This window comes from Heteronotia binoei, chromosome 3 (assembly GCF_032191835.1).
Source record: "Heteronotia binoei isolate CCM8104 ecotype False Entrance Well chromosome 3, APGP_CSIRO_Hbin_v1, whole genome shotgun sequence".
NCBI lineage: Eukaryota > Metazoa > Chordata > Lepidosauria > Squamata > Gekkonidae > Heteronotia > Heteronotia binoei.
This window is the reverse complement of record NC_083225.1, coordinates 151,719,116-151,732,561: the sequence shown is the minus strand read 5'-3', so window position 1 is coordinate 151,732,561 and position 13,446 is coordinate 151,719,116. Positions and strand designations below refer to the sequence as shown.

The window sequence follows — 13,446 nt, the reverse complement described above, 5'->3', positions numbered from 1 at the left end:
TCCTTCCTTGGTTGTTCTGGTGAACTGGATCTTGATCAAATACTAGAAGTGGAGTCAGCTGGAAGGAGTCACAGGCATGTGGCAGCTCTGCAACAAAACTAATTGGAGGTTAATGTCATGACATCTGCATTCAGCATGTGTTTTTCAAGTAGTAGGTGCACATTTGTTGATAATGTTAATATTTTCCAAGCTAATATTAGTAACCTTACAGCATTAAGTTCTCATATCATTCAGAATTATGGTGCATGGAAACTACCTGCTTGAGAATCCAGATTGCCATCAGTCTTCAATCTCAATGAAGTTGGTGTTAAATTCTAGAAGCCCTTCTCCCTGCTTGGGGTGTCCAGTTGGATATTGCTGACCTTTTAAGATACCTGATAGCTTAAGATCTGACACCACTTCTGTCTCTCTGACGACTCTTGATTCTAATATTATCTGTTGGGGAGACAGCAGGGAAGAGCGTGACCTCCCCAGTCTGGAGGCCAATCTACCCCCAAATGAAATAATAATGTCCATTTAAAATTTACAGGCACCAGGTCTCAGCTGCTTCTCTTTCTGATATGTTAACAATATTCAGGGCTTTTTTTGTAGCCGGAACTCCTTTGCATATTGGGCCATACCCCCTGATGTAGCCAATCCTCCAGGAGCTTACAGGTCTCTTAGTACAGGGCCTACTGTAAGCTCCAGAAGGATTGGCTACAACAGGGTTGTGTGGCCTAATATGCAAATGAGTTCCTGCCACAAAAAAGCCCTGACAATATTCTGATATGTAATGATTGCAATAAGCATGCCCCAATATGAGATTAAAATTATCATTTTTAACCTGCATACCCCTACTCCTGATACCAAGTTCCCAGTTTGTAATACTGGGACAGTGGAACCTAGGTGCTTCTAGCTGACTTGTGAGAAGGGACTTCAAGCCAACCTGGATTGCTTCAATATGGCATTTATAGAGCTATTACTTCAGCTGTACCTTTTCAGAAGCTTGCAGACTTAACTAAGTTCTTTCCTACTGTGGAAGTTAAATGGAAACAGCTGCAAAATGGTCAGTGAAATTTCCATTGGTTACTCCAAAAGTTTCAGGAGTCCCTGCTTCAATAACTACAAAATGCAATATTGTTAATAATAAGTGGTTCCTTAGTGTTTCTTAGCCTTCTCCAAACATTGCAGCTTGATTTCCAGAAAGTCCACTTTTCACAAAGGAGGCTATGATACTTTTCTGGAGGGGGCCGGACATTCAGATTGTATGCAGGGGGGACATTCATATTGTATGAAAAAGTCTGTTAAATTGAGTTTGTTGGTTCCACTTCAATGTCACTGTCAACACATAACACAAATTCCACTGGAAAACAAACCAGGCAAAAGAAAGCCTGGAGGATATTGATAGACTGGTGGATATTGATATGTTGATACTTGGAAGCTGGGTCATGTTCTTCAAGCACAGTCAGCCTACTTCAGGCTTTGTGTTTCCCTTTACATTCTGTGTGCTGTTTATTCAGCTGTGATTCCTCCAGATGGTTCTTCACCTCCTCCTTCCACTATGTGGTGTCACCCACTTAGCTGCACTGGGATTCAAAAACGCTCTTTAGAATCAAAGCAATTTCAGGTTAGAAGACCCTTCAGGTTTGTAACAGTTGCTTGTGGATGTAAAAACTGCATGTTGCTTATTGTTCTGTTCTTTTTTCTCACTCCTTAGAGAAAATATTACCCACACTCCCCAATCCTTTTTCAGGTCAGTATATGCTTTATGTCACAGTAGCTTTTTGAGCTGGGTCATTCTCCATCAATTTAATAAATAAGATGAACCAGGGAAAAGAAAACAGTTTAGACACCATCTAAAAAGAAAACAACCCCCCCCCCCCTCATCTACCTTCTGATTATTTCTGTTCTTATTTACCCACTCTGACAAACTGAATCATTTCTCAAACCGCTGCTTTTACCAACATGTCATCTTAAGTTTGAAGTGACTCAGAACTTTCTGGGCTCTTCTTTTTTTCACTACCTTCTTCCTCTGTCAGTCAGACTTGCATGCAGTTGTAAAGTGTAGTCTCTCATAGGCACCTTCCAACACAGAATGCACTTGAAAGATCCCTTGTTTGAAAGCATTTCCATGTTAAATGTCTGTTCCATATGGATAGATGATATGTCATAGCTTCTGAATAAGCCTTCTGTCTGACATGGGCTAAGTGAATGGGACTACTGAAGCTAACCAGGGGTTGCCTTAGATGGGAGACCATTGGGAGTTCCATGTGAATTGAACAGTGTCTCCCTACACAACAAAGATGATCTCCTTCTAATAATGACCATTGCAGGCAGTAGACAATGCAGGGAGATCACAGTCTTTCATCAGCTTATACTATATCAGAGGAAATGAAGATGTGCAATCTCTCCACTTGTCCATACCAGACAATTCAGACTAAAGGTTACTAATCCCAAAGCAGTTGACCTTGGTGACAGCTGAACTGTTCATTTAACCTCTTAGTAGCACATGTGCCAGCATATAATACAGCCATGATTTGGGGGATGCATTGGTCAACAGAACAATCTGATAACAAAGACAAATACTAGCTCATAACACAGTAACAACAAATGTTAGGGCATATATCCCCTTGCAGTGGCATCCCTAAATTTAGCTCTACTTATGTAGGAAGTGATCTGCAGAAATAGCAGATGTTATCTATTTTATGCTTCCAGGTATAATTTTGCATTTCTTCATCCATTATCACTGGTAGGTGTTGAAAATGTGGCACAGTGCTAGATGGATCACTGATGTAACCCAGTTGATTCAGAATCAAATACTGGATCTAAATTTCTAGGTATTTGTTGCAGAAGTGCCCACTTGCTTTAATGACCAAACTTTTAAAAGGCTGAAATGTTGTTGCAACAAGAGGCTACAGCTGGTTAAAATGAAGACAGAACAACAAATACAATTAAAGGAAAGCACATGCAAAATCCAGCTAATAATAAAATAAACCCCACACAGTTATTGGCAAATAACATTCAAGGAAGGGAATAAAGTAGGCCATTGGGAGACTAGGATTAGAAAAATAAATCCAATTAAACATGATTATCATATGAAGTAGAAATGAAAATGTGCACAGATACAAAATAACATTTTTAAAGGCTGCTTTGGGTTTAAGTTTGGCACTTCTAAATTATTTATAGAGCCCATGAGATAAAGTGGGATAAAAATCTAACAAACAAAATTTGAATTGTAGTTTTATTCAAGACAAAAATTTACACTGTAATTTTGAGCCCTTGTTATGTCTGCTTTTAAAAAAAATCCACCACATGTAAGGAAATGTTGTATTAAACAAATCATCTAATTGATCAGTGTTTCATTTTTTCAGAGGAATTAAGCAGCAAATATGCAAGTGTCTAGCAAAAATTATTTGTGCTTCACTTCCACTGAAACTGATGGGACAAGTTAGATGAGCCTTAAGAGTACCTTTCTATACACTTCAGTGGACAGGAGGGTGTAAATCTGCATAGGACAGCACGGTAACTTTCAAGTTTCAATCAGGCATAATTATAAATAACTTTCTGTGGATTGAGACCTGCTAAATGAAGGTTTCTTGACTGATTGCTCAAACTATCAAGACTAATGTAAAGAAATATATTTTCATCCGCCCATGAAGTTTTCTTGGTTCTTTGTCTTCTATTTATAATTTGTCAGCAGGATATGGACTGTGAAGTATTCCATGCTTTGGTTAATTTTCCATGATTTGGATTCACAGATTTGTGAAGCTGGATCCCACCCTTCCTTCATTGCATCCATAGTTACTGTAAAGAATTCACTGAGCAAAAACATAATTTAAATATGTCAAGGCTTATTTCTGTGCCAAATGTTTCCAATACTTTCTTTGCCATGGGCAATTAGCACAGGTATTGGTGCTTTACTAACTGTTCACTCTGCCTTTGCAATTCACCTTTGATAAAGCCTTGGGGGAAAAAAACATTTTTCACTGTATCCCTTAACAGCATAAACATGGCTTCTGTTCTCAGTCATCAGTGGCATTCTCTGAAATCCTGATTGTGCAACTTATGATTAAGGGTTTATTGTTTACTTCTCTAAAACATGAATCTGCAGTTTCTAACCAGTGAGGAATTAAAGCAACAAATTTATTAGTGAACTACCTGGATACTGAAATCATAACATCTTTTCTGAGAATTTTTGGTTTACTTGCTATTAAAGGCAGGAATCCTCAGGGTATTATTCTCCAAATATGTTCTTCTGAGTTGTTATATGTCATTGTAACCATTAGAAAGTTAGCATAATAAGGGCACCAAAGCCAAAGAAAGATGGCCCATTAAAGTGTTGAAATCAGAGTTGCCAACAGGACTAGAGAAAAGTATCCTGCCTGTTTAACAGAAACTTAATGAGATCTTGTTTACGAGATGATGTTATTTTCTTCTGTGCCATATAAAGCCTTAACTTTCGATTTCCACACATTAAGCCTCTGTTAAGGGGACAGGACATTTTTTCTCCAGGCCTACTGGCAGATCTAATTAAAATAATGCCTACATGGAATCACTATGGTTCCTTAGGGTATATGCTGCTGAGGTCATGGGGTTTTAAAAAAATAACAATGATATTGAGAGTTTTGTAGATCCCACTGTTAAGACATTCCTTAGAATATCTTGGTTACAAGTCTGAGAACACTTTCACAGTAAGAGATTCTATTGGATAACATGAGACTTATTTCTGAGTTGCCCTTTTTAGGATTGCTTTCATTTTTGTTTTTTACTTTATGGTGCTATGACATTCAGGGTACTTCTGCATAAGGTTTCTAACATTCCAGTTTCAGAGTCCTGAGAAGACATCTCCCCAGGCAAGGAGCCCCCAATCTTACAGGGCCAATGAGTATGAGATGTGTGCCAAATAAAAGCACTGTTCATCTTGCAGGAACTGAAAGAGCACAAACAGCTTTGAATTATCCCCCAAATGCCCCATTTACATGCGCCTGTGGTGAGAGGCATATTTCCAAGAGACAGGTGTCATACTTTATAAATGCAATATGTCACTATCATAGGATTCACTAGGTAAAACCAGCCAATCAAAGCCCATTCTGCTCTTGAATGAAGCCCTATGTTCTTACAGTAGGAACCCTCTCCTGCTGACCTATTGAAAGTTCATCCATACTTATTAGCTTCTCTGTCCCTGACATACAAATCTCCTTTGTCCTTAGGATACAGCATAAACATTTGGCTTACAGCTGAAGATCTGTAGCTGCTTTTGTCCCCTTTAGTTTCTATAGAAGCAGCAGCAGAATTGTGGTAGGACTGCCTTTAAAATGAGACAACCACTGTTTTCATATTCTTGAATGAGACATATAGACAAAATGAGTGAGTCCCAGTAAATGAACATGGTAGATGGGGAGGGGGAGAATAATAGTTCCCTTTCCATAAAGAAGACACTGATTGGAGAATGGCCCTGCATTGACTGTAGATTGTAGCTGGTCTTCTTTTAGATATAGTATTCATAGCTTGTACTAACACATTTGCTGGGGGGATGGGAGTGGTGGGGAGCTTGGGGGAAAGTGTGATTGATCATTTGGATCTAGTAGCCCAGAGAGATATGCACTTTTAAAAAATGATTTTGCATTCTTAACAAGAATTTATGGTCAAGCTTACCTTTGTAAATGGAACCACTTGTCCCAGCCTGCTCTTCCTCTGTTTCTTCAACAGTTGAACTATTCACAGGGGACTTTGTGTCTGCAGGAATCTGGATATCTCTGAAAGGACCAAAGTACATGACAGATGCACCACTTTTATTTTTTAAAAGTGGTAGCTTTCTGAAGTCATATTTAGAGTCAGTTTATACAACTGCACATAAGCAGATTTAAATGTAGTGAAAGTGATTTTTTTTTGCTGGGGGGGAGGGACATGGCAGAACAAAGTTTTGGAACCTCTTTGCAGAAACAAACTTCTCAAACAACTTTTAAAAGTTCATGAGGGGCACCTGGGTTGTTTCTCCTTCATTTCCCTCTTGAAAGTTCCAGCACCTCTTTTTCCAGAAAAAAAGCCAATTATTCCATATATATCTGAAGTCATAGTCATAGCATCATAGAATCATAGAGTTGGAAGGGACTTCCAGAGTCATCTAGTCCAACCCCCTGCACATGCCAGAAACTCACAGACACCTCCCCCCAAATTCACAGGATTTTCATTGCTGTCAGATGGCCATCTAGCCTGTTTAAAAACAGCCAATAACATTCCAATAGTCAATAACATTCCATACAGAGTCAATAGTATTCCATACAATAACATTCCATGCAGAGAGATGTCAAATAAGCACAATATAGGTAGATACAATCTATATGAGGACTGCTAGTATTTTGTAGCCACTCTCTATGGAAAGGTGCAATGGCTTAGTGATAGGACACACATTTTTTGCAAGTAGGAGATTGTATTTGCAAGTAAGAGACTTACAAGTAGGAGATTGTATGTTCAGTACCTGGAATTCTTAGTTAAAGTTCTAGTTGCTGGAAAATATATTTGTTTTTCCCTGAGACCCTAGACCAGGGGTGTCAAACTCATTTGTTATCAGGGCTGGATCTGACATAAATTAGACCTTGTCGGGCTGGACCATGTTGAGTCAGACCAGGCCATGTGTGTACCTATTTAAGATTAGGTAGCAGAGGACTTCTGGGGGAGGAAAATGTCGAGCTGAGCTGCTTCCCACAACGGGAGCAGACTGGAACTTCTGTTTGGGGTAGTGGAAGGCAAATTAATGCCTACTGCCTACTTTTCTCAGTTAGAGATTAGTCCAAGATATGCACAAGAAACTTTGAGGAGATTTACCTTGGCTACAAGGGAGTTCTGGGGGGGTGCTCCTTTGAGGCTTTGAGGGGTCTTTGGAGAAGAGTTGCATTTTCATCATCTGCAGAAGTTCTCAGAGTCATTTATTTGACATAAGCTCGACAGAATCCTAACCTTCTTGGACTTTGTTAAACATCTAAAGCTACGCAAGAACGGTGTGAATCTGGATAACTGAATAAGCTCAGAATAAGCTCAGAAGGTAGGAAATGGAAATCTAGTAAACTTGGAAGAAGAAGGGAGGAAGAGGTGAAATTTGGACTTTGTAAATTTAAAGGACAGTGCTAAAAAGTGGAAAGGAATTTATTGTTTGGTCTACTTTCGGTTTTGAAAAAAGTGCACCGTCATAGACCTGAAGCAAATGCAAGCAACACAGGAAGTACGTCAAGCATCGTGAGATCTCTACCAGTGAAGACGAGATTTGGTGGCAAGAAAACCGGAAGAAAAGCCTACTCTAGGATTATAACACCATTGAGAAACATCAGTGGCCATTGCTTGGAGGTTAAAATTAAAATAATGTTTTTAAAGTATTCGGGACATTAAAAATTGTTGGAATTGATTGAGATGATAAGAAGAGGATAAATACTATTGGACATATTGTTTGTAATGGACTTTAGAAACATTTAAAAGAAAAAGGGAAAAAAGTTGCAGAGAGCAGTAAAAAGTCCCTATTGCCATTTTGAAGGATTTAAAAACTTTAAAAATTAATATTTTGGTCTGGGAAGCTCTGAAGACAGCGAAATTAGGCTTGTTGTAAAAAGCAAGCTCTAATCTTTTGAACTGGATAGTTGAAGTTCAAGTTCGTGAGATGAAAATTTTTGGTGTTTTTAAATGTCAGAACACAAGCAAGGCAGTACAAGGGCCACTTCATTGGAGAAAATGCAGGACCAATTAGATGCAATGGAGGCTAGAATGATGAAAGGTATGAAAGAGATGATAATTGCATCAAAAAAAGAAATTATAGAAGAAATTAAAAAAGATATGGAAGATCTCAGGAAAGAGACAGAGGAAACATCTAAAAAAGTGCAGGAGGTATAAGGGAGAATGAAAATACATGACTCCACCTTGTTGAAAATACAAGAAAAAGTGACAATCCATGACTGCAAATTGATGGAGACTCAGATACGTCTGAGAGGAGTACCTGAAAAGGAAGATGGTGACTTGAAAGAGAATATAATAAAAATAATTGCAGAATTTTTAGAGGAAGATCCTGAAGAGACCAAAAATATGTATGACTATATGTATAGAGTGAACTTACTCTATGCTAAGAAAAATAATTTACCAAGAGATGTTGTTATAAGATACAAGACAAAAGAAATGGTGGGAAAGATTATGAGTAAAAACTTTGAAAAGACATTGATAGTGGGAGACAGCAGAGTAAGAATCATGAAGGAGTTGCCAAGGCAAGTGATAAATGATAGAAGAACATATAAAAAATGACAGAAAAACTACGGGACAATGAAATTAGATTTAGGTGGATAATACCTGAAGGTTTGAGTTTTGAACTTCAGGGGGAAAGAATCACAATCACAAATGCACAGGAATTGCATAGTTTTTATGAAGAAAATAAAGAATTTGCACCATGATGGATTACAAATTATTGTCTTGGAATGTAAAAGGACTAAATTCACCACAAAAAAGAAGGGCAACGTTTCATTGGATTAAAAAACAAAATTGTAATATAGTTTGCTTACAAGAAGTGCATATTAAACAAAAAGATTACAATTTTTTATGGAATAAACAATTGGGGTTAGAATTTTTTTCATTGGCTGAACAGAAAAGGGAAGTGATTTTTTATATCAAACAAGAATTGGAGCCAAAATTAGTGTTTAAAGACAAAGATGGAAGATTTGTAGCAGTAGAAATAATATTGAATGCAAAGAAAACATTGTTGTTGGGATTGTATGCACCTAATGTGCAAAGGATGTTTTTTTTAAAGACATATGCAACAACTTGATGAACTGACGTATGACCAAGTTTTGATAATGGGAGATTTTAATGGAACAATTAAGAACTCTTTGGATAGATCTGGGGAGGGGGGGAATAATAATAAAGAAGGAAAATTGTCAAAGTCTTTTTTTTAATTGGTCAAACAAGAAAATTTGGAGGATATATGGAGGAAATTTAACCCTGAGGTGCGGGATTATACCTTTTTTTCAGCAAGACATAAAAACTTTTTCTAGAATTGACATGTTTTGGGGGACTAAAGATTTAGGTCTTATAACAAGGCAAATAGAGATTTTACCCAAAATTGGGGCTGATCACAACCCAATAATGTGGATTACAAAATTGTCTAAGTTGAGAAGATGGCGATTGAATGAAGATTTACTACAGAATAAAGAAATAGTGACATACCTAGAAAATGAAACTAAAGCTTTCTTTCAAGTGAACGATAAAGAGGATATGGAATTTCAGATGGTTTGGGATGCCTACAAAGCAGTAATGAGAGGATTATTGATTACCTTGAATAATAAAGATAAGAGAGCAAAAGAAAAAAACTGTTGGACATTCAGAATGAAATAAAGAAAAAAGAAGAGGAGTTGAGGAAAAGGCCAGGGAAAAAGAAAATTATAAGGGAAATTACAATATTACAAACGCAAATGAGACATTTGTTAAATAAAGAATTGGAATGGAATTTGAAAAGACTGCAGCAGAAATCTTTTGAGGGAGCAAATAAACCTGGAAAGTATTTGGCTTGGCAATTGAAGAAAAAACGAGAAAATAAAATTATTAATAAAATTGTGGTAGATGGAAGACAGGTGGTTAGTCAGGAGGGAATAAAAAGAGAATTTTTTAAGTATTACGCCAAGTTGTTTAAAGGTGTTAAAATACAGAAAGAAAAGGTGGATGAGTATTTACAAAAGATAAAAATAGAACCCTTAACAGAAAATATGCGAAAAGTTTTGAATGATCTAATTGAAAAAATTGAAATTGAGGCTGCAATTAATGCAATGGAAAATGGAAAGGCACCTGGGCCAGATGGATATACAGCTAAATATTTTAAAACCTTTAAAGATGAGTTAATACCAAAATTGCAGAAGTTGATGAACATGGTAAGAGTAAAAGGGAAATACCAAACACATGGAAGGAAGCTGTTATATCATTGATACCAAAGGAAGATAGAGATGTCACGAATGTAAAAAATTATAGACCAATTTTGTTATTAAATACTGACTATAAAATATATACAAGAATCTTGGCAGAACGGCTTAAACAACATTTGATAAATTTTATAAAGGAGGATCAAGCAGGGTTTCTTCCCAAAAGGCAAATAAGAGACAATATCAGAACTGTTGTAAATATTGTAGAATATTATGAAATACATCCAGAAAAGGAAGTAGCATTATTCTTTGCGGATGCAGAGAAAGCATTTGACAATTTAAACTGGGACTTTATGTTTGCAGTAATGGAGAAGATGTAGTTGAGAGAAAGCTTTATTAGAATGATAAAAGCAATATACACTGAACAATGTGCAAGGTTATGTATAAATGCAGATTTTACAGAAGATATGATAATTAGTAAAGGCACAAGACAAGGTTGTCCGCTTTCCCCATTGTTGTTTATAATGACTCTTGAAATATTACTGATGCAGATTCAAGAAGACAAAGAAATAGAAGGATTAAAAATAAAAGGATTTACTTACAAATATAGAGCATTTGCAGATGATATAATGTTTATAAATGAAAACCCCATACAAGTTACACCCTTGTTGTTAGCTAAAATACAAGAATATGGGGAGTTGGCGGGACTTTGTATTAATAAAGAAAAATCAAAGTTTCTATCCAAAATATGCAATTAAATAAGCAACAAGAATTACAGAGATTAACGGGCTGTGAAGTTACCTCTAAAGTAAAATATTTGGGTGTGGAGATAACAATGAAGAATATTTACCTGTTCAAAAATAACTATGAAAATCTATGGCGTAAAATGGATGAAGATATGATAAAATGGAATAAGCTTAATTTGTCAATGCTGGGTAGAATTGCTGCAATTAAAATGAATATCCTACCAAGAATAATGTATTTGTTTCAAACTATTCCCTTTGTGAAAGAAAGTATACAATTTGATAAATGGCAAAGGAAAATTTCAGAATTTGTGTGGGCTGGGAAGAAACCAAGGATTAAAATGAAAGTTCTGACAGATGCAAAAGAGAGAGGTGGATTTCAACTATCGAATTTAAAATTATATCAGGAAGCAGTTTGTTTGGTGTGGATAAAAGAATAGATAACGCTTTTAAACAAAAAGCTCTTAGTGTTGGAAGGTCATGGAAATAAATTTGGCTGGCACGCGTATTTGTATTATGGAAAAAAGAAGATGGACGGTTTTTTCTCTCACCATTATATAAGAAATAACTTGCTAAATACATGGATGAAGTACAAGAAATATGGGGATGTGAGAAAACCGTTATGGATTGTGCTGGCTGAAGTAATAAAAATAACAGCTGAAATAGGTGAAGAAAAGTGGTTGTCATATAATCAATTATTAAAAATACAAAGTGGTAAAGTAGAATTGAAAACTGCTGAAGAGTTGAACAATAAATATGATTGGTTCCAAATGCAACAAATAAAGAGCTTGGTGGATAATGATATTAAAACTGAAGGGATAAGAAAGAAACAAAAAGAAATGGAAATAGTTCTGCTTGGAGATAATGAAAAATTAATTTCAAAAATATATAAATTATTTTTAAAATGGTCTATGGAAGATGAAGTAGTGAAATTTCAAATGATTAAGTGGGCAATTAATGTAAATAAAGAAATACAGATGGAAATTTGGGAATACTTGTGGAAAAATTCTATGAAGCTTTCGACGTGTCATAGTATTAAAGAGAACTGTTTTAAAATGATGTACAGATGGCACATGACTCCTAAAAAAATGGCAAAGGTGAATAATAAGATGCCAGATAGATGTTGAAATGTAAAAAACATGAAGGATCTTTCTACCATATGTGGTGAACTTGTGAAAGAGCAAAAAAGTATTGGCAGATGATTCAGCAAGAAATTTCTAAGATCTTGGGATATGAATTTAAGAAAGTTGCAGAGACTTTTCTGTTGGGATTACAAATGGAAAAATTTCCAAAAGAAGATAGAACTGTAATTTTGTACTTGCTTTCAGCTGCTAGGACATTATATGCGCAGTTGTGGAAGCAAGAAAAAATACCAGAGAAATGGGATTGGATTGTAAAAGTTATGACATGGAGTGAAATGGACAAATTAACAAGAACATTAAGAGACTATGATTTAGAAGTTTTTAAGACGGAATGGAAAAAGTTTAGAAGATATGTAGAAAAAGAGTGGAAAATAAAAGGACATTGGACAATTTTTGATAATGATTAAGTTTTAGAAGAAGAATATAAGTTTTTGTTTTAATAGTTAAGAATACCTTTGAATATTAGCATTTTAAGTAAATAACACCGGTGGGGGTCAAGTAACGGGGGGAGGGGTGGGTAGAAAGTAATATATGGGGTAGATAAAAGAAGTTATTAAGATTTAAGAAATAATTTTGTTGCCATATGTTATATATATATATATATATACACACACACACACACACATATACATATAACTTAAAACATGCTTAAGAGAACCAGTTTGGAGTAGTGGTTAAGTGTGCGGACTCTTATCTGGGAGAACCGGGTTTGATTCCCCACTCCTCCACTTGTAGCTGCTGGAATGGCCTTCAGTCAGCCATAGCTCTGGCAGAGGTTGTCCTTGAAAGGGCAGCTGCTGTGAGAGTCCTCTCAGCCCCACCCACCTCACAGGGTGTCTGTTGTGGGAGAGAGAGATAAAGGAGACTGTGAGCCACTCTGAGTGGAGGGCAGAATATAAATCCAATGTCACGTCTTATTATTCTTAAAACGTTAGCACTCATTGGTCTTAAAGATGATTTCTTTGTATTTCTCCTGTGGAATCCAGGGAACTGGGCAAAGGAAGCTCTGGGTCTGTCCTTCCTTCTCCAGGGGCCTGGAGTGGGAGGAGCCTCAGCCAATAGAAGGAAGAGACACTTGGCTCAGTAGCTCCGCTGTACAACTGAGAGAGCCTGGCAAAGCAAGCTGTTTCTCCCCTCTTCCTCCCCAAGGGAGGAGCCTCAGCCAATGGAGAAAACAGAGGTTTTGCTCTGTAGCTCCTGTGCCATTGAGCAAGCCTTGCAAAGCAAGCTGTGATGCAGAAGGAAGCAAGATGTAGGGAAAAGAAAGCAGATGACAGCCAGTTGCTCGGGGGGGGGGCTGATAGGAGCCCTCTGGGGGCCTGATTCAGCCCCCGGGCCGCATGTTTGACACCCCTGCCCTAGAGAGCTGCTGCCAGTCAGAGTCTAGATGGTTCAATTTTTCAGTACATAGTCTGTAACTTTTGTTTGTGGTGAAAGATTCATGACCCAGGCAAGGGAGGAGGTAGAATGAGTCCAGCATGGTGAGGGGGAAAGCACTCTAGCCCCTACAGGCCTACATTGTAATCTAGGCCACAAAGGCCTTTGAGAATGTCCTTGCCTAGCAGATTCTGGCAAACTTAGGGTTGCCAAGTCCAACCCCAGAAATATCTGGGGACTTTGGGGGTGGAGCTAGGAGACTTTGGGCGTGGAGCCAGGAGACACTGGGGTGGAGCTAGGGGGAGGAGGAAATGGCACCGGGGA

At 37.3% G+C, this 13,446-nt stretch overlaps 1 protein-coding gene across 3 annotated transcripts in view; it reads left to right on the top strand.

Moving 5' to 3' along the window:
* LSAMP (limbic system associated membrane protein) overlaps positions 1 to 13,446 on the top strand; it is a 2,408,919-nt gene that overhangs the window by 2,360,154 nt on the left and 35,319 nt on the right. For 2 of the 3 annotated variants that reach the window (XM_060234655.1, XM_060234656.1), the window contains one exon: positions 1,697 to 1,732. The exons of the other annotated variant lie outside the window; for it this stretch is intronic. In XM_060234655.1, coding sequence (XP_060090638.1) covers positions 1,697 to 1,732 — 36 coding nt within the window. The remainder of the gene's footprint in view (positions 1 to 1,696; positions 1,733 to 13,446) is intronic. 3 annotated transcript variants of the gene reach the window in all.